The sequence below is a fragment of the Tauraco erythrolophus genome, chromosome 4 (assembly GCF_009769465.1).
Source record: "Tauraco erythrolophus isolate bTauEry1 chromosome 4, bTauEry1.pri, whole genome shotgun sequence".
Lineage (NCBI taxonomy): Eukaryota > Metazoa > Chordata > Aves > Musophagiformes > Musophagidae > Tauraco > Tauraco erythrolophus.
Window position 1 is genome coordinate 51,169,916 of NC_141468.1, and position 25,612 is coordinate 51,195,527.

Consider the following 25,612-nt stretch of genomic DNA (forward strand, 5'->3'; position numbering starts at 1 on the left):
ATGACTAATCTCCCTGGCTGCGGCTGGGCTGGCAGGTAGGTACCGCTGGCAGGATGTCCTGTGGCCCCGGCCCCCCGCATACGCCCTGCCTACATCCTGGCCCAGGGCTGGGACAAGATGGGCCTGACCACGAGCTCCTGCATGCCCTGCTTTCATGTGGAAAGAAATCCCTGTGCCCGGAGGCAGCAAGAAGTGCAGCATAGTTTGCCAGAATCCGCAACAGGGGTGATTGAGGGGATGACCGGAGGGGGCATCTACTCTGCTGATGGCCAAAAGCCCAGCTTCATGCTTAAACCCACATGCTGAAACTCTTTGGTAACTTGAAGTGATACTATATCAGCCCTGGCTCGAACGAGGCTGTCACAACTTCCCTAATGAACCTCTCATAGTCTTTCAATACTGAAGCTATTTATAGGCCTGTTCTATACTGAATAGATTGCAGAAGCTGCACGAAAGCTCACAGTGTTTCAGCAACGAAGCTGCAGAAAGACATCAGCGCAGACCAAAACCACTCAGTACGGTTACATACAATCAAATATTATAATCTGCTATGCTTTGCCTGATTACGCTCACCGCTTAACTGAAAAGTTCATGGCATCTCCTTACATTTATAAAATTTTCCTAGAAGTGAAAGCTGGTCTTGTGAAGTACAAGAGTTTTCAAGTCTTGCAGATTAAGTGCTAAACCCTGATTTTGCTCACAACATCAATTTTTAGGTGTAGCATCATTTAATTTTAACAGAATATTCCCAGTAATCAGTGCAGAACTTGGATGCAGTCAGAAACTCTCACCAACCATCTCATCTTTCTCTTTCAAGTTGCTCTTTTTAGGCTTTAGCGAACATCCTGGGTCTTGTGCTCCCAGTATGTATCATAGAGTGAAAATATTAATAAAAAGAACAATTTAAAAGTGTCCGGTAAGTGTTCTCATGAGGAAGAATTGCTGCCAGGAGAGTTTTGTTCTTTGCATCACTCAAGCACATTGCATCTTAAATGTTTCTTTTTGAGATGTGCGAGATGAAGGCAGCACGAAGCAGCAGGACCCTTTGCACATGGCTCACCTGAACCTTCCTTAGAAGAAATCAGAGAAAGGATTTTACTGCTCTGACCTTCCCAGACTTCTGTCTCTATGATGCTTGTTCATAAAGTCCAAACGAACAGCAGACTGCTGCAAACATGCTTTGCTTATGAACCTTATAAATCTTCTTCTCAATCTTATGAGAGAATTGACATTCCGTACAGGTGTTGGAATAAGTGCCGTAAGCCTTTGGCTTCCACCTCTGCCACCAGGAAAGACTTCAGTGAGCCCCTCTAGCACAGAGACAGGCAGTTCCTGCTTCTTTCTCTTTGTCCTAAGGTTTTATCTCTCTAAAAGGAGCAGGGATTTCCTCTGGGGATTAGGAGGAGGGAAAAACTGGAGAAAGAGGTAGGATTTCATTACAACACAAAGCACAAAAGGATGAAAAAGATAGCTAATGGTTGTCTTGTCTTCTTCTCTCCGGGCAATTGCTTTCTCTTTAGCAGCTTTGAAGAGAAGTTAGGTCCCTCTGGTTTATCCAGGTCTGTAAGGGCACAGGACATAAAGGGACTTACAAACCAAACTACTACTCTGAGTTGCCTAATCCTTTATTTAGACAGCATCGAGACCCTCAGCATTTCTTCTCAGCCCACTCCTGCCTCTGCAAGCACCCTGAGCACCCTGATGCCCAAGTCCCTGCTATAGGCGTGTGAAAACGGTGTGGCCCCAGCTGCCAGCAGATGTGGTACCTCCGTTAATGCCAAAGCACCCATGAGATTCCTGAACTAGATGTTCCTGCACTGACTGGTCTAGACCATCGCTGCTTCCCAGCCAGATGAATTTTATATTCAGATGTCCTCAGGTGAGAGAGAGTGACTTTGGAAGGACGAGGTTAGGCACATGGATCCAAACCAGACTCCCAGCTCCAGTGGACTCATATGAGGAGCCTAGAAATTTCCAGAGACCCTTGGAATTAAATTATTAAACTATCAAACAGCAGCTTTTGTGACCCTGACACATCCAAATGATCTTTTGCCACTTGTTTTATTAATTTTTGCTTCTGAAGACAGGGAAAATGAAGGGAGGCTTAATATGGTTGTGCAGCTTTGTGTCAGGAAATGTTACTGAAAATAAGCAATTTTTCTGCTTTAAGTTGCATTTACAAATACACTGGTGGTACCTTGACTAGAACTGCTGACTCTCTTAGAAAAGAAACATTTTAGAAGGGAAGACATATTTTATCTTCTGTAAGATTCCTCAGTGCTCACCAGTAAAATTCTTCAACACTGATAAATAAACAAAGGCCTTACTTTCATACTATTAAGTTGTTTAAGTGTAAGTACAATACCAAGTTATAAATACGCTCTGTAAGAGGTCACAAATGCAGCTTATTGCTCACTGACTGGTTTAGAAACTATTTTTGTCCTGCTGGATTTAAAATTTCTGGTGAAACTGGTGAGGAGTGAGTGCATCAGCACATCCTGTTATCTGAGTCAATTGAAATTGCACCTGTTCTTGGATGCAAGTCATAACAAATGCAACCCATTTACGTTCTAAAGAAAAGGACTTGTATGCACTTTTTCCAATTAACATCTGCCTTTTGGCAAGTCATTAACCTATTTTCTCACAAAGAAACGGCTTCAATTGTATTATGCATCCGAAGCGTGCTGAAGTCCCTGAGGGGGCACTCTGACAAAAACATACAGTTCCTGGATCCAATGTGAACATACATATTCATTAATTGTTTGGGGCAAAGAGAACAGAATTTCTGATTTTTACAAGTCTTACAAGGTAAACAGGTTACATAAAGCTATGTCCTTGGAAATACATTCAGATCCCAGCTACCCTCGCTCAGGAGAAAACTCAAGAGTGGTTTTGTGCCGTGATATGGCAATGAAAATAATTCACAAGAAAAAAAAAAAAAGAAACTGTTTACCCTAAAAATAGTACAGTGTATTTATTTATTTAAATAAATATAAATAAATAAAGGTGGGAAGTTGTATTTCTGGAATTCCTCATGCTACAGGGATCTCTCAGGCCATCTTAAAATGGCAAGGAGAACCTATTCTACCACAATTTCTCCAGCCAGCTTCGTTCAATCAGAATTTAAAGCAAAAGTTTGTTTCTCACGATAACAATGATGATAATGAAACAATGAATTATTATCTTACACACGTAAAAGCAAGAAACAACATTTCCCTAAAGATGAGGGAAGTTGTTCAGATACATTTGCCTCCAAATGCAATGGGAACTGGTTTCCCAAAACTAAAAGTTTATAAAAGATGTGTCCACAGTAGTAAAAAGTAAATACCAAAGACTTTTCGGAGAATGTAGTGGTGTCTTTGAAAAAAAACAAACCCAAACCAAAAATGAATCGACCTCCAAAAATAAAAAAGAGAAAATCCAGAATGCAGTTTGAGCCGTCAGGTTGATCCATAAAGCACAATGGATTACTAGCATTAAGTAATGTCTCAGTCTGATTTTGTCCTGGTATTTGATAATCTGTATGTTCAAATCAAAAGAAAAAGTGAAGCACCTTAAGGCTCAACGTTGCAACGTTTAGCCATTTGGTGTCTGTCCCCATGGTGATAACTAGGAATGCTGAAACGTGCTCCCAAAGGAAGTGTATATTGCCATCCAAAATGAAAAACTGAGAAAAAATACCTTTATTGCTTCAGCATTGTGCCTTATGCAATGCTCAAGTTAAAAATTCCATTAAAATTCCACTAAACTTTGATGGGAATTACAAATAAAATTTAAGACACTATAGCAACTGACAGCATTTCTTTCAATTTGGAAGAGCGCTTTTGTTTCGAAATGTCTGCAGAAGCACGTACGATGAGTTGCTGAGCTACTGCGTAATGCTTGGACACTTCAGCAATTTGCAGTTGGGTTCCTCCAGAGGCAGTCTCCCAGCGACGCTGGCAGAAGAGGTTATTCCTGCTGCCACCTTCTCTTTCTCTCTCCCACAAACCATGGGGATCTACTGCATGTCATTCAGACATCGGTGTTGGGTTTTTTTAGTTAAGTAATTGAGTCATTTTCGCAGTAGCTGGCCTGGATGCAGTCTTTCTCCAACAGGGTGGCCTATTTACCTTTACTATCAGAGGGATAACTTAGCTTGAGGAAAGCTGGACTGCATCAAGCACATAGTTCAGCTTGTTTAGAACAAGAACGGATTTTCAGTGCTTCCCTGCAGTCTGCAATACAGATACACTTTTCATAATAATTTAAAGACCTCTGCAATTATTTTTTCACATGGTGCAGAAGCACAACTAAGGCCAAACAGCAGTCATTTTCCTCTAGCTCTATGAGGTAATTCAAATTATTCTAGTCATCAGTTATTGGCCAGAGCATAAACCCTACCATAAATGCTTGTGAGACTTTAACCAGCCTCTTCACATGCTTTTAAGGAAGTTTTTTTATTTCATAGTTTTATTCAAAATTATATGGATCAAGAGAATGAGATAACTCACCCACACTAATGTTCCTTTAAAAGAAACAATACATTAGCTGGTTGTGATTGTGTTTTAGGAGAGCCATCACAGCTTGAGGAAAATACCTCCATTGTGATCTCAACCAACCATCTCTAGTTGTACAGACATTCCAAGTGTCATGCATGTTGAGTTTCAATACCAACAGACCACCCAACAGAATGACAAGAACATAGCTTAATTTGGAAATGTTATGTTAGTTCACCAGATTCTCAAACCACAGAGAACAAACTGGATTAAGTAGAAAACGCTCCAGATAATAGGTACTGAAAAGGAAGAAGGATTAGTGATAGGAGCTAAGGCAGAAAGGAAAATTTCACCAGATATTTTATTAAAAAATACAGAAGTAAAAGAAATTTCCAAATCTTATTGATAAATAATCCTGAAAAGCTTCACAACAAAAAATCTACAGATTTAAATCATATATATATATAGTCTACTCAGAAAAAAAAAGCAAGAAACAAGCAAAGGATTTTAATAGCTACATGGTTTTGTGTCTTCTAACGGAGCCATGAAAAGGCAAAGACCACAAGAGTATTTCCAAATGCAAAAAGCAAAGTACATCTGACCTAAAAGACAGTATTTACATAACTATATGTTATATAGCGTTATAAACAATTGCATAATCAAAGGTCAGGCTGTTTACATTGAAATAGATAAGACCATCCTTTCACAAAAAATCTGTGGCTAGGTTGTTGCATAGAAATAGTTGCATGCAAAATTTTATAAGAAGAAACTGCTTCTTCATGATAAACAGTGCTACTTAAGACTGAGCTGAAAATATGTTGTACTCATTGGAAAAATTCAGAGTTTACCAAGCGAGGTGATGTCTGTCTATCTGAAGGTAACTATGAGAGAAAATGAAAAGTTGTAAAAGAAAAATTGACTGCTCATTGCTTTGGCTTGAACCGCAACAGTATTTGCACAGTGAGCTTCTGTACTTAAGCTGAACTCTACTGATGTTAATGAGGTTCAGCCCAGGAAATGGGCTTTATCTATATACAGCCAGTTGCAGAATTGGATTAAAACGCTCCCCCCATTTCAAGTGTCCTATTTTTCAACATACAAAATGTGAGGTTGCAGAAATGGGCGACTACCTAGTTTTGACTGTGGATTTATAACAGGTGTTCTGCAATTGCCATTAAAAAAAATAATATGTAGACATAAAGAAGCATAGATGCTTTCTATTAAAAACAAGACCTACAATTGTCTTTCTAAAAATTGCATTTTTATTAAAAATAAAACCAAAAATCATCATACATTGCAAAGTCTTTCCTGATTTATGGCTTCATTTGTAACACATTAACTGATGGGGGACATTCATAGTATGCAAAGCTTGAGCACCTGTGGAAGTCCTTGGAAGACGAGAATCTGCTGCATTTATGATATAGATTTCACATCATTTTGTGTTTGGTTCAAATATATTCTTCAGAAATAAGAAGCTGATTTTTATTTTTCTAAATATGAAAAAGGAATTTTGATGGGGATGAGGTAAGTAGAAGTGCTCGACTGCATCAGTCTTGCAGCTGAATTCACACAGATGTAATTATAGTTTCAAAGTTTAAGCGACTTCATTTTCGTATTTCTAACTAAAAGTTTTTACGCTACATCTTCTTGCTCATCACTAAAACATTCAGAAGATATAGAGTAACTGTCACTAGTTTTTGGTAAAATATTTGAGAGTATGTAAGAGACAAAGAAAACCTCTGGCATTTTTGGAGTTAGGGCTAATTAGGTCTTATTTAATTTAGATGCTTAAGTAATGTTCCCTTAGCACAAAGAGCATTATTTTCACAATCCTTACCTGAGTTAAAAAACCTGCATAGTGCACTTCCTTAATAATTGCTATTCATCTGAAAATATGTCATTTGTTACTTAGTCGTATTCAAAGGTCTTATTAGGTTGAAATAAGAGCCCTATTCGTTTTGGCTGGGCTACAGTTTATTAAATATATAATCAGAATATCTGCTTGCTTCCAATGTTTAAAATGTGTTGCATTTTTTTTTCTTCAGTTTTTATTACATTGACTTGTTAGAAAAGGAGGATTTTTTTTTGCTTATAGCAAAATCCAAAGAAGTAACATTCATATTTCCTTGTGAATATATGAAACATATTCATCAATACAGTTCATTTTCATCTTATTCTTCCTGTCTTCCCTGAAGTAACATTTTTTGCTGATTTTCTAAGCATTCTTTCAATTTATCTTCAGTCAAAGTCAGACGTTGTTCCAGGATTGAAATAGTCTGCATGAAGAGTACAGTAATTTCAATTTGTTTTTATATTACTCACACAGTATTATAAAAAGTGTGCAACATAGTAAGATAAGAAAAATTGTTTTAACTCAACAGGGAAAAAATATCCTAAGATGGCTTTTCCTTAGTTATTCCACTATTTACAACCGTATTTAAAAATAATGGCTTTATATCTATGGAGATTGTATAAAGGTTTAAAATTGTTTTCCCAAAATATTTTCTCTGAGACAGAAAGAGAGAAATATACACACGTATCTATAAATTACTCTGAAATACTATGTGAGAGTTGCATCCATATTTCAATAGAAAAATAGCCATCACTGGTGACCCCAATGATAGCTTCCAAAAACCTAGAAGAAACTTCTAAGGCATCTCTAAAAAAGGAAGTGAGAAAAAAAATATACTATTAACAAGAGATTAACTTCATCAGAAAAGGTAGCTTTCTGGACACAGGCTGGCAGTTTCTTTTTAATCCAATTTACTACACAAATCATTTTCAACTGATGACTTGACTCCATACTTCTCAAAATTTATTTCTTGAGTTAACATATATATTGCAAAAGAACACAGAAAAAAACCCTAGCCGCTCCCTTTTGATTTGGTTTAATGTTAGTATATTACAGGCTACAGAGTAGTATCTTAACCATAGATTGGCTAAATCTGGATTACTAAAAAGTACTGAGCATTTGCAAACAAGTGACTGAGTCACTGACTGAGACTAGTGTTTGTGCAGTTTCACTGACACTAGGAATTATTCCACTGCCTATATTCCCACCTAAGTCAACACCTTGAACACCAAGACTGAAAAGGGATTTAATGGTACATTGCCAATTTACTTTGTGCAATCCCCGCTAATGCATGACTGTTCAAGCTGGAATCTGACAATGTCTGCTAAACAACTGGCTTCTGGCAAATCTGCGCTAGATCTCACTACTGAAAATAGTGACTTTTCCTCCAGTATTAAAAATACAACAATAATCTTTATGATTATGTAGCAGGAAATTTTCACTTTAACAAGCACAATACACGCGATCAATATTTGCTGAAAGGAATAAAACAAAACAGTCACTTGACTATACAACTGTTCAAAATAACCCCTTAGACTTTAATATTTTGATCTTTGAACGTGGTTCCTGTTTTTTTTTTCCCCATTGTCAGCGTTATCATTTTCCACTGCAAATGTTACCTGTTACTGCATACTTACTAGAGTTAAAACATCCAGCTGCTCCACAATGTGCTCCAAAGCACTACCCAGGGAGGGGGAGATGCCTGTTTGCTTGTCTGCATTATGTGTGGCTGATTCGCTCCCATTCTCTGACCTCCTTTTTGAACTTGTTGCCAAGACTGAAGCAGAAGGATACTGCAGATCTTCACTACTGACATCATCCTTGAATACAGAAACACCATTTGAAGATTCAGTTGCCTTTGTCTTCATTTAATTGGAACCATACAAGAACATAAGCAGAAAAGTCTGGCTTTTAATTTAAAAAAAAAATCTATTTACACATATATGCACACACACAAGGGCCTTCAGATTTGCTGCTTGTGCCAGGCCCAATTCATAACACTTCAATTCGTTCAGACCTAAGAGAGAATTTCAGCTGCGATGGATGAGGCAATAAGAGAAATCTCAGCACTGCTTACGCACAATTTCAACGTCAACACGTAACAGGTATATATGATTGAGGAACTAAATGTTTTGCTACTAGAGCTTGAATTGAAGCTATATTAAATACTATTGCTGACCGGAGTTTTCCTCAAAAAGATAGCTCTAGTTCACAAACTAATTCATTCACAGCAGTCATATGGATGAAAAATCCATATGTAACTAGATGATCACAAGAGTTCCTTACAACTTCATAGTATGAAACCTTTGTTTAGTATGAATTAACCTCTTTCATAATAAAAAAAAAACAACAACACAGTTTTTAGTTGTTTACTCAGTGGCATTACTTTTTGAGAAACTGATTCCTTCAGAAAATGGGAGAAGGAATCAACAGAAAAGACCCACACAATGCAAAGTTAAGAGAGAAATAACTTTGATGTGTAAACTTTGCCCCAGGGCAAGTGAGAGAGCATGATCTTCCATATCACTTCTAGTTTTGTTTGTGCCTCAAAAGTGCCATTAAGAACTTCAAGGCACATCACTCATTTATTAGAAGGTCCTTCATAACAACTTCACCTGATTTATTAATGTCTTTTTGAGATTTCTTTGCAAACTTCTTGTATCTTCAGATCATTTTAGTGTAAAAATAAACTAAAGTTAACTGAGATAGTCAAGTTTTATTACCTCTAATTATATTTCCAATAGCCACAACGATTACAAAATCAAACTTTTAAACAGTTACAATTTAACTGTTTCTCTGAAATTTGTTGACAGCTGATGAAAGTATCCATTAGCTATGCAAAGAGGAAGTTGTAGTCTTACTTGATATATTTGAAATACGCTATATTTGCAATGTACCAAAATATATTTATGTTGCAAAGACAGGTCTCAGCCCCTAAGCAAGAGCCCATGCAGAGCAGAGCATGGGGTTGATAGGGGCAGGGGAAGATGCCCATGCATATACTTCAGGCATTAACTTCCAACGCTACAAAAGTGAGACCTCACTTGGAGTATTGCATCCAGTTCTGGAGTCCCCAACATAAGAAGGACATGGACCAGTTGGAGAGGGACCAGAGGAGGGCCACGAAGATGATAAGAGGGCTGGAGCACCTTTCCTATGAGGACAGGCTGAAAGAGTTGGGGCTGTTCAGCCTGGAGAAGAGGAGGCTCCGGGGTGACCTTATAGCGGTCTTCCAGTACCTCAAGGGGGCCTACAAGAAAGATGGGGAGAGGCTGTTCAGGAGGGCCTGTTGTGATAGGACAAGGGGTAATGGTTTTAAAATAGAGGAAGGTAGATTCAGATTGGATATTAGGAAAAAATTTTTTACCATGAGAGTTGTAGAACACTGGAACAGGTTTCCCAGAGAGGTGGTGGATGCTCCATCCCTGGAGACATTCAAGGCCAGGTTGGATGAGGCCCTGAGCAACCTGATCTAGTTGGAGATATCTCTGTTCCTTGCAGAGGGGTTGGACTAGATGACCTTTGAAGGTCCCTTCCAGCCCTAATGATTCTATGATTCTATGATTCTAAAACCACATGGAACCCTTCTCAAGGGTTCTCATGGTATTTGGTGATATGTCACTTTCATTGATTTCATTATGATGAAAGAAACAGATAAATGAACTAGAAGATACCTCCAGTTCCCTTTCAGCCCTCTTTTCTGGGCTTGGTGACTGGTTTATGCAAATGGAACTAAGCATGTCAAGTAATAAAGGTCTGATGCAACTAATACTGAAATCCATCAGTGATTTGTATTGATACTGGGTTGTGTCAAAAAATAAAAGCGTGCTAGACATCAAACTACAGATTTCAAACATTAAACATCCGAGGCTGTTCTATGGAATGTACTAATGGTTACAACATTTGCATTGGACTACAGAGAACTGGCCTTCTCAGTCTAAGGCTATTTAAAGTCCTGGCTTATAGCGCAATACTTGGTCTGCTACGCTGTTGCCTTTTAAAGGCATGAAGTGGTAGAAGGAAGGGTGCCCTCTCCAGCCATGCTGATTGTGTTTTGCCACTGGTCAACAGAAACCAGCTTTAGTTCATTGGTCAGGATGCTCAGTCAGGAGCAAGTAAGTTCTGTTCCTCTGAGAAGCTTTATGTATTTTTTATTAAATAGCTAGGGGATAAAATGAATAAAAACTCCATAGGAGAAAGGATTTGAATGCAGAACTTCTGCACTCCTAACTAGGTGGTTTAATTACATCTTTCTGTCCAGTAACATGAATTTCAATTTCTTCTCAGTATGAAAAATCTTGTGATGTCAACTTCAAATTATTCCAAAGAATTGCACGTCGTGGAGGAGTCACTTGTTAGCACACAATGAAACAGAATATAAATGGTTTGATTTTTTGACAAGCTAGGCAGAAAAGAAAAACAATTTTCCCATTTAATTTTACTTTGATTTAGCTCCTTGCTTTAAAGTGTTTCGGATATCTCAGAATATTCTGGCTCACAATTCAACCCATGTACTTTTAGATGAGCATGAAGTATATCAGATTATTGCATCCTAAAGCTGACCATACCTTCCCTTTGCAGATTTCATTATATGAGATACCATTAATTCAATTCTGGAAGAGCTTACATTGACTGTGTTATTTCTTACTTATCAAGTTATATCTGAGGTCCGCAGGAAAAAGGATTAATGGAAGCTTTTTGGCATGCTTACTAACTCACAAGATGGAGATAGTCTCAAATGCTGATTAACACAGAAAAGATTAAGCTCTATTTGGCATTCAAATGTTAAAGAAAAAACATTGCCATAGAGTAAAGAATTCCCGCCTTACAACCAATCATATTATAAAGAACAACATCCTTGCATTTAACTACAACAGGAGAGTTTGTTAGAACAGACTTATTAGTGAGATTTCTATAGAAAGATAGCGAGATTACAGAAACCTTGCTTCTGTCTGTCAATCTTGACTGCTTGCCCAGAAGCTTCCAAACCTTAACCAGGACTAGCTAAATTTGACAGAGAGGTAGAGGGCTCACTGATTAAGTTGAAACAAATTTCAGGAAAATTGGAGGCAGGGTAGATGGGACACATTGCAAGAAAGACAAGCAGAGTTCAAGCATTATATACTCTGCATGGCAGCAGTAAACCTGCCTGGTTATCACATGCCTTAGGAAACGCAGACAGTTGATGAGAGAAGCTAAAAGCATCAGTGAAAAACAGCCAATTGGTGCAGGAACAATTTGTAAATCTTATGCAATTCTTCTTTGTAGACACCTGTATGTGTCCTCTGAAAATTCTGGCACCTTTTGCTGATTTTAATCAAACCTAACGAAGAAGTAGGGGGTCTTGGCAGTAACTAAGCTCCTGAAAGCTTCAGGAAAGCCTTTGCCAGAGTTTCCTACCTGAGGTTATCACAGCTCTACAAAGTTCACACTCCCTTAGCTCTGAAGAGGAATAAGGATGTGAGTTCCAGAAGTGTGAGAAAGACCCAGGCTGGAACCCACATCTTCCCAGACACGATTATCAATAAGCTCATTGGAAATAAATCTAGCATAGTTCATCTAATGTTAATAAGGCTACTTGTATTAACGTTTTGAGAAGTACATTAATTTTCTTGCTGTTTGAATGATATAATTAAATAACAGCCAAAGCAGATGTAACCATAAACTTCAACCGATACTCTTTGACTTTGCTTAAGGCATACTGCTTTGCAAGTTCAGTGTCCTAGGGATAATCTATTAATTCTCAAGTACTTAAAAATAATAAAAACAGATTTAACATTCAATGGCACTCAAAAAATTTCTGTCTGCGATTTAAATTATTAAGATTTAAAATTAATTTAAATTAATGGAGCAGAAGAAGAAAACAATCTGATGTTATTAGACAATGACAAGTTCCTCCTCTAAAAACAGTTGTGCTCTCAGGTTAGTGTTTCTCAGTTTCTTTGCAAACAAGCCTGCTGTACTTCAGACTGAAAATAAGTAGAGATTTCAGTTTAAGTTACCACAAAGTTATTACAAATTCTGCTATTAAAGCAAACATAAATGGATTCTTCCAACCTAAGGAAGGAAGTTGTCGGTTCACGTAAACAGAGCAAATGCTAAGCTACTAAAAATCTCACCAAATATTTTTTTCTTACAGTAAAATTGATCCAAGCTTCAATGTATCAGACCAATAGGCTGTGAAAAATGCTTTGTAGCTCAGTAAATTGCTACCAACATTGCCAAGTCAGAGTACTGGAAAAGTCTTCATGTAGTTTAGTGGGTTAAACAGGAAATTCAGATTCTTCTGTTATATACTCAAAGATATATACGGACAATGCGACACAAAAGTCCTTATATAAATAAGATAAAGGCTCGATGTTTGTCAAATCTGAAAGGATCAAACACAGATAAGCAAATAATTGAACTTTCATAATTAGTAAGAAAGAAATGAAATGAGAAAGTTTCAAATTTTCAACTTATCTAAGTTGTGCCAAAAGAGTTGTTATTTTTATCATATTCTGGAAATTTGTAGAGATTTTTAAATGCTGTCAGAGATCAAGTATACTGTTATATACAAGAGGTGCCTGCTTTATATTTTAACCTTTTCTAGTATCTAAGTTACAATCTCCTCCAGCTCAGTGAAGGAGCCAAAACTGCTGAAATCTAACGTGACACTCAAATGCCAAAACCTTGTTATAAACAAGTGACACTAGTCTCAGTACTGATTTCCTTTACTTTGGATACTGATCAGTTCATGTCCACCACTTCCATTCAGCATAATCTTTTTTAAAAAGGTTCTTTTTTAAGGAACTCTTTCTACCCCACAGTCTCTTTGACATAAAGTGTTTCAAGAACTGGATATTCCCTTTCCTTCAAATTAGCCCCTTTCTACAGTACTTTAAATACTACCAATTCATAAACAACAATTCTATATGCTGCCAGCAATGTGTTAAAAATGCCTCATTCAAAAAAAACCAAACTATTCTGAACGACTTCAGAGCTATAGCTTATTTTGAGAGAATAAATTTGAATAAGGCAATCAATTTTAAATTGTTACTTCTAAGCAAAGCTAAAAAGAAAATTAAAGTGTGTATAGTGTTTCCATTCACAGCCTGTTAGTAATAAAATGGACTCACATTTGGGAAACTTCATGCAAGTTACAATAAGGAGGAGAAGGAATAGATTTAATTAATCAATAGGAAGTTATTACCATGACATTACCAAGCGGATGTTCAATAGAAAATTAAATTTAGCTTATAAATGATGTCACAAACAGCAAGCCATAATTGCTCATCTTTGTTTTCTGTCAAGCAAAATAGCCAAAACTCTGTGGGTGGTACTTAATCAACTCACAAAAAATCCTTACACATAACCTTATCACCTCTGCTTGTTCCCAAATGTTTTCCCATGAAATATCTACAGATCAGATAGAAACAAACACTGCATTCCAGTCTCCCTTCGCTTCATGATGTATAAGAATAGAATCTGAGTAAAATGCATCCATATATAAAGATGTCTGAGCAGTTTTATTTATAGTGAAGAAAAATTCCCTCAAGGAAAAAATCATGAGAAGTACAAGACTGTCATTCAATTGAAAATCATTAGTCTTCAATCTTCTAAGAGTTTCGAATTCAGAAAATACACACAACAGCTTCCAAATGAATATCTTAATGATCTTATAATTAAGATGGGCTTATATGAAAAAGTGACATTGGTAAGCTTCCTAATGAATCACAAAAATTGGCATGGTCTGCTTTTTAAAAATAATCCTTTAAATTTTGAACACATGGTACATTTGCCTACCAATACTAAAACATTCCTGATACTGTGACTAAAACAACTACAAACAATTAGTCATAAGTAGGGCTTTAAGCTCGAAAAGACCAGAGAGCAAAGGCATAACAGAGTAGTCTCCCACCTTACCAGATCTTGATTTCCTGTGGTTTTGGTTATTTGAAATCATGTGAAGTTTCTCAGGAGAAGTAACAGTATTATGATTATCACTGCTTTTTCCTCCATCTTGTGAAACTGCCCTCAAACTAAAATGGTTCACTGTGGATGTGCTAAATTGAACCGTTCAGGAGATGTTTTTTTTCTCCCTTTTTTTCATAGGCCATAATTATTCACAGACTGCTTCTATTGCTTTGAAAGGTGTTCTTTTTTTTAGTCAATAAGTGATCCACATAAAACAGAGCGCTCTGATCTATTAGGCTAACACTGAGTATGTTAAATCACAATCTGTTTTATCAGTTTCTACTGCAGAGAACTTCCCTGTAGTTTCAGCTGATGACAGCACTCTTCATTTCCTCTCCTCTCGCACGCACATGAATCAGCACAGCAAAAACCTGCCATGTGCCAAACTGCAGTTTTCTGCCCTTTGCTATCTGATAAGGTAGTTCTGGTATAATTTCGCTGCAAACTTTAGTTAAAGTTTTGCGTTCAAGCAGTAAAACACGGATAAACTATGCAGTGCATCTAAAACAAAGGTCTACCAAGCATTTATAGCTTGAGCAGACCTCTTCCAGAACAACTCATAACACAGATTTTCACATTTAATGGAAAGTCTTTCCTGGCTTCTTATGCGTCTCAGTCTTCTGGAGCTCTTAAAAAAAAAGCCCAAGCTAAAAACCAAAATTGAGAACACTTAATGTAAGTGCACCTCATCCAATCTGACAAGGAAATATTTGTTCTCCTCCTCTCCAGCACAGGTATCATCATTGAAGGTAGCACATCTCTTAGTTTAGAACCTGACCACACAAGTGGTGGTATCAAGATACAAACAGCCAACAAATCAAGCCAGACTATCAGACTGCATTCCTTAGTAAAACAGGCATTTTCACCTAAAATGGAATAGCACTTTCTTAGTCTTGAAAACATCAAACTCGACCTTAAGCTAGCTGAATTTATAGACATCACAAGGCAAGTACAGTACAATGAAAAATAGTTGTTAAATTGTTTTTTTTTTTAAATATCAGTATGAAATTAACTGAAATCCTGATGCATTTACAGCTACAGTCTCATTAATCAGATTTATTTATTTCTATCAGGATTACAGCCATGTTAAATTTAGCATTGCTGTGAGGGCATGAAATAATACTCTTTTGTTCACAAGCATATCTCAAGATATCCTGAATAGATAGTTTTATGTAAAGAAATTGCATCATACTTTACAAGTGTTCTTTCACACACATAATGAGAAACTGGCTATGTAGTTTTATGTCAGCTTTTTCCCCAAAGTTTCATTTGCCATTGCTGCTTAAGGTCTGAGAAAACACTGTAAAACAGTGCACATCCAATACACTGAGTATTTTGCAATTCCAGGTGTACAGAATCTAGTACGGAACAAAACATTTTCTCCATATTCCATTCATGTCAAGAGAACACAGAAAAAGAACCAAGAATAAGTCTTGTTTTCTCCAAGAAACACAAAAATGATATTTCCTCAATAAAAAACTAACAGAAGTCCATAAACAGTTGAGCGCATCCAGTTAGAAATAAATAATATTTCCGAAATATTTTTCTAAATTCTTTGACCATCAGTACTACCTAAGCTTTACCTAAATCCTGAAAAATTTGGGGTTTTGTGTTTGCTCATTGATGTTAATTTCTAATATCAATAGTTCCTCATACAGTCAGAGTCTGATTCAGTAAAGGAAGCCTCAAAAACTGAATACCTACACTGTTTCCACTGGATTTAGAAAAATCCAATCCTTAAAACGAAACACAGTACCTAAATACAGTAGCTGTGCAGCTTGTAAAGGAAGAAAAAAAAAAACCACAGCCCCCTCAAATATGTTCTAATCAAACCCCTACATTTGAAGTATTTAGAGAAAAATAGGGGTTTCCCCCATAAAGCAAGCAATACTGCTGAAAAATTAATAAATGAATGAATAAATAAATAAATACATAGATGTCATGAACATCCCATACAAACTAGACAGAAATCATCAAAGATTCAATTTCCAAAGGTGGGAAATTCCTTGCCAGGAAACCAGTTCTAAGTATAACAGTTCAGGAAGACCACATTCAAACACTTTCATAAACTACAAAAATACTTGCATCATATCCACTAAAAATAAAAATATGTACCCTATGGAATAAAAGTAAAGGAAGGTAATAAATGAACTTCAATGTATCTTCAGCAGGAAGCTTTGTAAAGCTGAGGACAGATAACATGAAACCATAGAAACATTCCCACTATTCACAGTTATAAAATAAAGTAGCCAATTTTAGTTTAGGCAAATTACTTTGGACTCCATGTATGCACATCTAAGGGAACATCTTATAGCTAAAATGAGTATTAAAGTTTCAAGTGATGACTTGGTTTTACCCATATAAAGTCCTAATAAAAATTATATTACATACTCTGCTTGAACTTCTTACCCATACTAGGGCAGGGAAAAGTAGCTTGAAGGAGGGCGGGAGGAATACTTGTAACAGAAACTGGAAAAATAACTAAATAGATACTAGAAATTAAATAATGACAGCAAATGAATAACCCTATATGGACAAGGCCTCCTTTCTAGTACTAAAAATAGAATATTCTACTATATGTGATACTACAAATGCTGACGAATAAAAACAGAAGTAAAAAAGCTTAGGGTTTTCCTAGTATGTGGGCAAACTCCCTATACACCAAGTAGCATATTGTGGAGGGTCACAGAAGGCATCAGATGAATGAAGCATCAAATATATGGATTGAAGGAGGCAGGATTACCTCAGAGTGTGAGTGAGAGCATAGCATCCTCACCAGGAACACATCTACTCAGAGAAATGAGAGCCGTGATTCTGGATGGCCTGCTTATGACTTTGTCCTGTCCTCTTCCCACTACTTAAGAAACTGCCTGAAAGTCTCTGCTTTAGACCAATAGCTAGCTAAGTCAGTCTAAGTTAACTTTCCAAAGAAACAATAGATGGTAACAGCATGATTTATTGGGCAGAGTCTTAAAATATATATAAGAGCTAGCACTTCATCTATCTCATTCAAATGGCTGGCAAAGTCACCTAGTATATTCATTGGTATTGTTGAAAATGAATTTACAATGAAAAGATACCGTTCAACAAACCCAAAAGAATTTCTCATTCTTGAAGGCATGTTTACTCCTAGGAAAATCAAACCAAAGCCATTTTTCTTAAGTTTAATTTTTCAAACTAAATTATATACTTTACAATATGTAATTGATTTCTCTCAGAAAAGTGACTCTTAAGTTGTTGGGGAAAAACTAATCTTGATCAAGTTACACCGTATGTCAATGAGAAGAGCTAAAGGAACACACTTCTGTCTTAAAACCCACCTCTTAATAAGAATGAACTAGGAGGTGCAGGGCGACCACACCAAGATTCTGCAGAGAAATCTTCTCTTGTTAGCTGAGATCTGGTAACTTTGACTTCCCTTCAGAGCAGGGGTAACAGCAGGAGGGTATACCACTTGACCAGGTCACTATCGACAATACCGTTGGGTTTCTACTCCTACTTCTATGCAGCAAACTATCTTCTCCAATTCAGATTATTTACAAGAAAACATCAAGGAGTAAAAAGATTAGAAACTAAGTTAGCAATCCAGCATAGTAAGGTCCAAAGTTAAATCCAACAGGGCCACCACAATTGCTTAAAGACTTTGCCAAACAGACAATGCTATTATTAGGAGGAAAAAAAAAAAAAGAGAGAGAGAGAGATGCCCAATATTTCACAGCTTGGAACTGAAATCCCCTGACAATAGCCAGGAAAAAATATTTTACTACGTAATAGAGGAACACTGTTCCTCAGCATTTGATCAAGGCTTTTGTTAATAAAATGTTACACTTATAATGGATGATGAAGGTTTGACAAGGACATCAAATACTTTAACAATAGCATCACAGAAAACTTCCATAAGTACAAAATGAAGCTTCAAAATTTTCCTTGAAAAGTCAAATTTATCTGCTTTTCTAGGTTTCATTTAATACTTAGAGAAAGAAGCAAAAGTCTACACTGAGCTATTTCAGTGCTCAGCATTAGTAATACACTGAAGGTTTGGACAAGCTGTCCAATTTGTCCAGGTGAAAACTCAATACACAGTGCTGCTGAGCTTAGTTCAGAGGTGAAATTTTCAAAAATTGCTTTGGCAGCACTAGCATAACTTTGTACTTAAGTCAGTTGAGTTTTACAATTTACTGTGATAGGAATCAAATTAGGAAACTGCAGAAACTGAGAAATTCGAGAATTGCATAGAAATATCCAAGAAATGTTAACTTTGGAGTGGTCTGACACGCCTGTTATACTCTTGAAAAATAATTTATTTTAATTAGTGTTCTATTACAAACTTCTGTCAAAATACACACATTGTTCAGTGCCAATTAAAATGCTAAATGTGTTGGCACATAAGATTGGTAGGTAGATAGGTTCTGCTTGGCTCTATTAAAAAAGGAATTCAACGATAAAAATTACAGTTAAAGCATTAAGGTTGCCAATAATAGCTTTATTTTGAAATGCTTCATAATTTTCTCCCACTGTTGGGCTGTGACAGTTGGAACTCTAAGGAAACCAAAATAAACACCTTATTGATTTAAGAATATGTTCTGCAGTTCTGCCAGTTCATTAAAATCAGAATTCAATTTAAAAAAGAAAAAATAATCTCTGTGATAAGCCAAGAAAGTGGGTTTCATCACTCAAGCAATTCTTTAGCTACCAGGCTCTAAAGAGTTATTTCTCCCTATTTGACACTTGGTATTTGTATTTTAGCAAATTTCTTCCCACCTAAAGTGACAAAAATTAAGAAACCATTGGAGGTGACTAAATGTCAGTGTGGGATAAATGGCAACACCACTGTGACTGAATTTGGGTGGTCGGGGAAGGGGGAAGGGTTGGGACGGTGGCAGATTCAGTGACTTAAAATTGCAAGAACATTTGTTATTCTTAAATTTCACAGGAACATTCTACTGGAAGAGGTCTTTGATCACTGAATCCGACCCTCAGGTACAAGAAGGAGCTTGCATCTATACCATTCTCATTGAACAATTTTTTTGAACTCTTATTTTGGAACTGACAAAATCTCCCATGGCGAATGTGTTTTATGAGTATTTGTTTATTTATTTAAAGTATAAATATGGACAAAACTTAGTTTGTACAGATTATGTTCCAGCCAAGTAAAAGAGCAAAACCTTCCCACTCTGCCTCAACAGATGCTCTTAATATCACAATGGTCATTTCTACAATCCTATTGACTTTAGTTAAAATAAATATGGACAAAGTATTTTCAAAATAACAAAAGCAGTCAGTTAAAATTTAGGAGTTTGTTCTCTAGTTCTGCAAATGACACTAGGAGAAAGTAAAAATACAGAACCCTGAGGCACTAAGAAGGGTGGAGAAGGAAAGTAATGACTTTTCAAATTTCTGTCCCTGTTCTCTCAGTTCTTTGTGTGGGAATGTTGCGTGGATCAAGATCCTGACTCATATTATTAGCAAGGTGACACGGCTGGCTACTTTGCAGTCAGCTTTTCCTCCCTTACAACCCAAAAGGAGAGGGAGAAAAAATCCCCACAAACCAATATCATAAACTTCTGTCTCTCTCAGCAGCAAAGTGCTACAACGCTAACATCTTACAGAAGCTCTGCTTCGTGACTCTTTGAATGCGTTTCAGGATCTCATTGCCACCGAGGTGCTCAGAGGCAGTTGGCAAACACAGCAGAAGGGAAGCAACCTGGTCTAGAATCCATGACAATTCACAACCTCATGTTCCAAATCGAATCACTCTAACACCTTATTACTCTTTCTTGGTAAAAGAGAAAACTCCACTTACAGTTTCCATTCTCTGTAGTGGTGCTTATGTGACCAGAAAAGGTGATACAAGCAGATATACAACGCACAAGAAACAAGACTGATGCTTATTCCTTCATTCAGCAAGATGCAGCACCTTTTGCACAGAAGAGCTTCTGAAGAACAGGTTCACTGTGGATTTGGCACATCTGTCTTCGTTTTATGTATACAAGTAGAAAATAGTAACGTCATTTGTGTTTTTTTTTAAAATAGCATAACATCACACAGGGCAGTAAAATACATACATAAAGAAATATCACCTTAGAATATAAGGAGAGATATATATATAAAAAGGCTATATATACATCTAATATATAGGTATATATAAAAAACATTTTTGTATCTGTGTGTATGTATATGCATATATACACCGATATATTCCATATATATGCATATACACACACATATATATATATCTGAAATACCTTACAAACTCTTGTTACCTTAGAATAGAAATAAACTACAGGTGTGTCCTATATAACATGTAAATCTTTAAAACTGTGCATATATATGTATTATGAAAATAAATGGAAAACACTAAATAAAGGCTTTACCATTTGAAGATAAATATTAAATTCCACTGGTCACAGTGTATTATTTTTATATATATATGTATATAGTCATACATCCAACCCAGGTTTAAGTTAATTTGTTCAACATCCATTCCGTTCTTCTGCACACATTCCATATTTAATTGTTTGCTGGTATGGTACTAGCACTTGTGGTGTTTTTGGCATTTTCCGTTTGTTTTGAACTGCCAAACTTAAAACCTTGATTAACATTAGTATTCTCTATGTGTTCAAAATGTGAAAAAATATGACAATATAATTATAGATACTAAGTCATTGTTTAACTTGCTCACCTTCCTATTTCTCTAGCATACAAAAAATGTCTTGGGATTATATTTGTATTAGTGACATCCAGATCAGAACCGTCCCAGTCTAAAACAGTATTCAGCATCAGTTGTCTTTATACAGGTCTATGCAATTCAGTATGTTCTTGTATGAATGCTGTATCAAAGTCCTGACACAAAAATGAACCTACATCATCAAGTGTTTCATTTTGGTTTAAAGGAACATCCTTTTAACATGACTAATCACACTGGCAGTCAAAACAGGAGCACTAGCACGTTCCACAAACAGTAGACATACAACTCGGAGCTGAAGCACAACAGGAGAACTTGCCCATGTCACTATATTGCAATAACTACTGCATGTAGAAATCTGGTCCTCTTGTTAAAGCAGGACAAAGAGAAATAGGAAACTTTTATTTTATTTCTGCTTGCCATTTCTTTGGCATTGAGGTCATGCTTTCCTGAACAACAGAACAGAAATTTTGTTAAGAACTATCATAGATTCAAGTTAAAGCCCTCTTGCTTTGTAATGATGACTAAGTTGAAGTCTCTCAGCAACTTTTCTGTTTTTAGAAAAACCTCTCTTTCTTGTACTAATACTATAAGATCAAGACTTCTGGAAGGAAAATTACTTTGGTATTTTATTAACAAGAGCAGCAGCCTGGTGATAGCAAGACTATATGGCAATGTGTGTTCACACAAGGTGCAAGAGACCATATCTTTTCCCATACTCTAATGAAAACACACAGCATCACTGGTGCTCCCTGTCATCTATGTCCCCGCATCTTAAGGAAAATAATTTCTAATAACAATAATGGACACCATTAACACAATTTTTTTCTAGAGATCAGTCAAGTTAAACACCTGACATTTACATATAAGATACTCCTGTTAAGAACAGCAGCTCAGATTCCGAAATGTGTTTGCGGTCCCTTGCATTTGCAGCCACCTGACACTTTCTTTGAAAGTAAAGCACATTTCTCTAAATAGTTTGGTTGTATGGTTTAGATTTCAGTTAGGGATATAACTGCATTGAAAGAAAGATACATAAATATATAAATAATACTTAATTACTTGTGCTGGGTTTATGTGATGGGGTTTTAGTAGCATGGGAGGGGCTGCAGAAATGGCCCCTGTAAGTAGCTGTGAAAAGCTTCCCTGGCTCTAAACTCGGTTGAACTGGCCTCTGGCCGGGTCAGACCCTCCCCATCCCCTCAGGCCAGGGCTAAGCCAGTCAGTGCTTCTGCCAATGGTCTATTTAAGACTGGGACAAAGGAGCCCAAACAGGGGCTGGACCTACACTGAAGAGAGGGAGGAGGCAGGGGCTGGCCCCCCGGCCTCCTGAGCGGGCAGTTGACCACACTGGGCCGTCGCTGCAGTGGTGCAGCTGAGAGAGCTCCGAAGCACCCCACTCCCAGGGCACCCTCTGGGAGGAATGCGTCCTGCTGGGATTGCCAAGGTTTGTCGAGAGGACTGAGACCTGAGAGAAAGGGCTGTGCAGACAGCAAGGACAGCAAAGATGGAGCGGGAGGAGGTGTGCTGGAGCTGAGGTTCCCCTGCAGCCCGTGGTGAGATGGCAGCGGGACCCCTGCAGCCCATGGAGATTAATGGCAGAGCAGAGATCCACTCACAGCCTGTGGAGAACCCCATGCTGGAGCAGAGATGCCTGTGCCTGAAAGAAGTCATAGAGAATGGTCTCCGTGAGCTGCTGGAGGCTGACGACGAGGCAGAGAGGCATCTGAAGACCGTGGAGAACCCCATGCTGGAGTGGGTGGCAGCTCCCTTACCCTAAGAAGGGTAAGGATTGCATCCTGCGGGAAGGACTCACATTGGAGAAGTCTGTGGACTGTCCTGTGAGGAGAGGATCCATTGGAATAGGGGAAAAGAGTGTGAGGAATCCTCCTCCTTTAAAAAAGGAGTGGCAGAAACAACATGTGATGAACTGACCTGGAGCCCCCCCATTCCTTGTCCCCTTGTGCCACTGAGGACGGAGGTAGAGCTGGGAAGAAGGGAGAAGTGGGGGGAAAGTGTTTTTTGAGATCTGGCTTTGTTTCTTGTTATCCTCTCTGAATGAACTGTTAACAAATTAAATTGTTTTGTCCCCTAGGCCAGGGCCATGGTTGGTGGTGATCCCTCCCTGTTCTTATCTCGACCTTCAGGCCTTTGGTTATGTTTTTTCTCCTGTTCACCTCATTGAGGGGGAGGAGTGAGTGAGTGACCTCATGGTGGCTAAGCTGCCGGCAGGGCTAAACCAGGACACTACTTCACTAAATTAGCATTAAAGAACAACTTCATTAAATATCATCCATTGGGGTACAGATAAGAAGTATGAACACAACTATACTAAAAGGCACGTAAGCCAGAATATCATACTGTTATGTCCTCTTCATTAATTTTATTTCATTAAGGCTGACTGTGCTTGCAACTGCATAGAAGAGCTAAACAATGTGTAATCAATTGTACAGTATCAGTTATGATAGGCAGTGGTCTGCTCAAGATGTGGGGATATCAAACTCAGTGGGATATGGAAGAAGGCATATACCTACTGTGTGCTACACTCCATACTTGATGTTAAAACGACAATAAAATCGAAAGCAGTTGGCACTATAAACCCAGATCAACAGCTGGCATTGAAGTCCTAAATGCCAAATTCCTGTTAGGGATTTAGAGCCTTCACAGATAAAATATACTGTTGCTTTTTACAACTGTAAAAGGCAGAATAATACAAATGACCATAAATTAGAAGTGATGAAACACAGCTGATCAGGATAATTGAAGGCCTCAGCAAAAACTCTATAGCCATTAGAATTAGCAGCAATAAAAATGTCATTTTAGCTCACTTTCCTAAGGAAACAATGCTGAGACTACTATTTCCATCTGCTTGTCCCCACACCTCACTTTTAAGTTTCAAACGTTGTAGATTTAAGGGGTTGGAGGAAGAGATATTTTAGAGAGAGGTGATTTCATATAAGTTTCCTGAGAATAGATTGCCAGCTAAAGCAGAGAAATCAGTAAGTAGTCTCACTGGGAGAAAGGCTCTGGCATAAGTTTATACATTACTGGAGACCAGAGAATGCATACAAGAGAAACAGAAGTTATAATTACCTGAAAGCAAGGGAAAAGCTTCAAATAAAACATTACAGTCAGCTGTGAAACAGATTCGTAGGAAGCTAGGCTACATTATTTCTGTCACTCAAGGATTATTTGTACTTTACAAATAGCAGGAACAAAAGAAGTCCTAGCAGTGGCATACTTATTAGCTAGAGGTGTCAAAGAGTGATGCATAAATTTTTGAAGTGGTTAATGAAGTATTTTTATCTTCCGTTTTGGAAGGTAATAAATGCTTTAATTGTATTTCTGGCAAAATACTTTCTATTCCAAACGTGATAAAAAACACTGTTAAACAATTTACACTGTATATAAATATTTTTAAATCCTGGGTTACATAGTTGAAACTCAATGGTTTTGAAATAACAAGTAAGGTAATGATGTTGATTTTTAATATATCCTGGAATAATGAAGATATACCAGGGGAGTGGAGAAGCTGACATTCCATCCGTAGTTAGAAAGGATAAACAGGATAACTGCGTGGTCACAGTCAGCTTGAGAATTGTGTCAGGGAAAAACACTGAAAAGTTGATTTAGGACATAACTAACAAAGATTTAAGGCATAGCATCAAGTAAATCAATACGGTTTGAGAAAGAAAAGAAATGGTCTCTTAAACTCAAGACCCCTCTAATGAAATACTTAGTCAAACTGTTGCTGATAAAAGCTGCGGGGTTTTAAAACCATAATATGCATGCTACAATTTTAATTAACATGTTTTAGGTTGTAATGCAGTATGAAGTCAATTATCTAGCTAGCGTTTCTTCAAAAACGGTCAAATCAGGTTACTACAGAATTATGGTGGGCTTAGTGATTCCACTGAAATCCATTCTTTTCTCAGTCCTATGTAAAACATACCAGCGATCAGGAAGTTCAGGTTTACAGATGACACAAGGCATACTGGAAACTACTGTCTAAAATAGTCAGGATTACTTGGCAATCTGACTTCATTCAGCTGTCCAAATGCAACCTTACGTACATAGGTAAGATCCCAGAGATGGAGGCACTTGAGTAATACACGATAAAAAGCAGAGTTATTGAAAAGAATTACAGTGATATAATATATAATGGAGTGAAATGATAAAACTTTGATGTGATAAGGTTATTGAGTGAAGAATTACAGTAACTTCCTACATGTAGTTATAATAGCTGAAAGTACTGAGAGGTAGTACTGTTGTGTTACACTATGCTGGCAAAAAAATGGACAGGAATTCTGTGTCCATACTTCCAAAAAGATATGTAAAAAATGAGGAAACAGCAATTAAGAATGACTCATGGCTTGGAAGAGTAACCTTTTCAGTGAGGAACATCTGATAGAGTCCAGAGGAGGGCCATGAAGATGATCCAAGGGCTGGAGCACCTCTCCTATGAAGACAGGCTGAGAGAGTTGGGGCTGTTCAGCCTGGAGAAGAGAAGGCTCCAGGGTGATCTTATAGCAGCCTTCCAGTACTTAAAGGGGGCCTACAGGAAAGCTGGAGAGGGACTTTTTACAAGGGCGGGTAGTGATAGGACAAGAGGAAATGGATTTAAACTGAAAGAGGGCAGAT

At 37.4% G+C, this 25,612-nt stretch overlaps 1 protein-coding gene across 1 annotated transcript in view; it reads right to left on the reverse strand.

Annotated features, from left to right (window-relative positions):
* Nucleotides 1-6,550: 6,550 nt before the first annotated feature.
* POC1B (POC1 centriolar protein B) overlaps nucleotides 6,551-25,612 on the reverse strand; it is a 60,495-nt gene continuing 41,433 nt past the window's right edge. Inside the window, 2 exon segments of the mRNA XM_086609987.1 lie at nucleotides 6,551-6,754; nucleotides 7,968-8,150. Coding sequence (XP_086466113.1) covers nucleotides 6,650-6,754; nucleotides 7,968-8,150 — 288 coding nt within the window. The 3' untranslated portion in view covers nucleotides 6,551-6,649.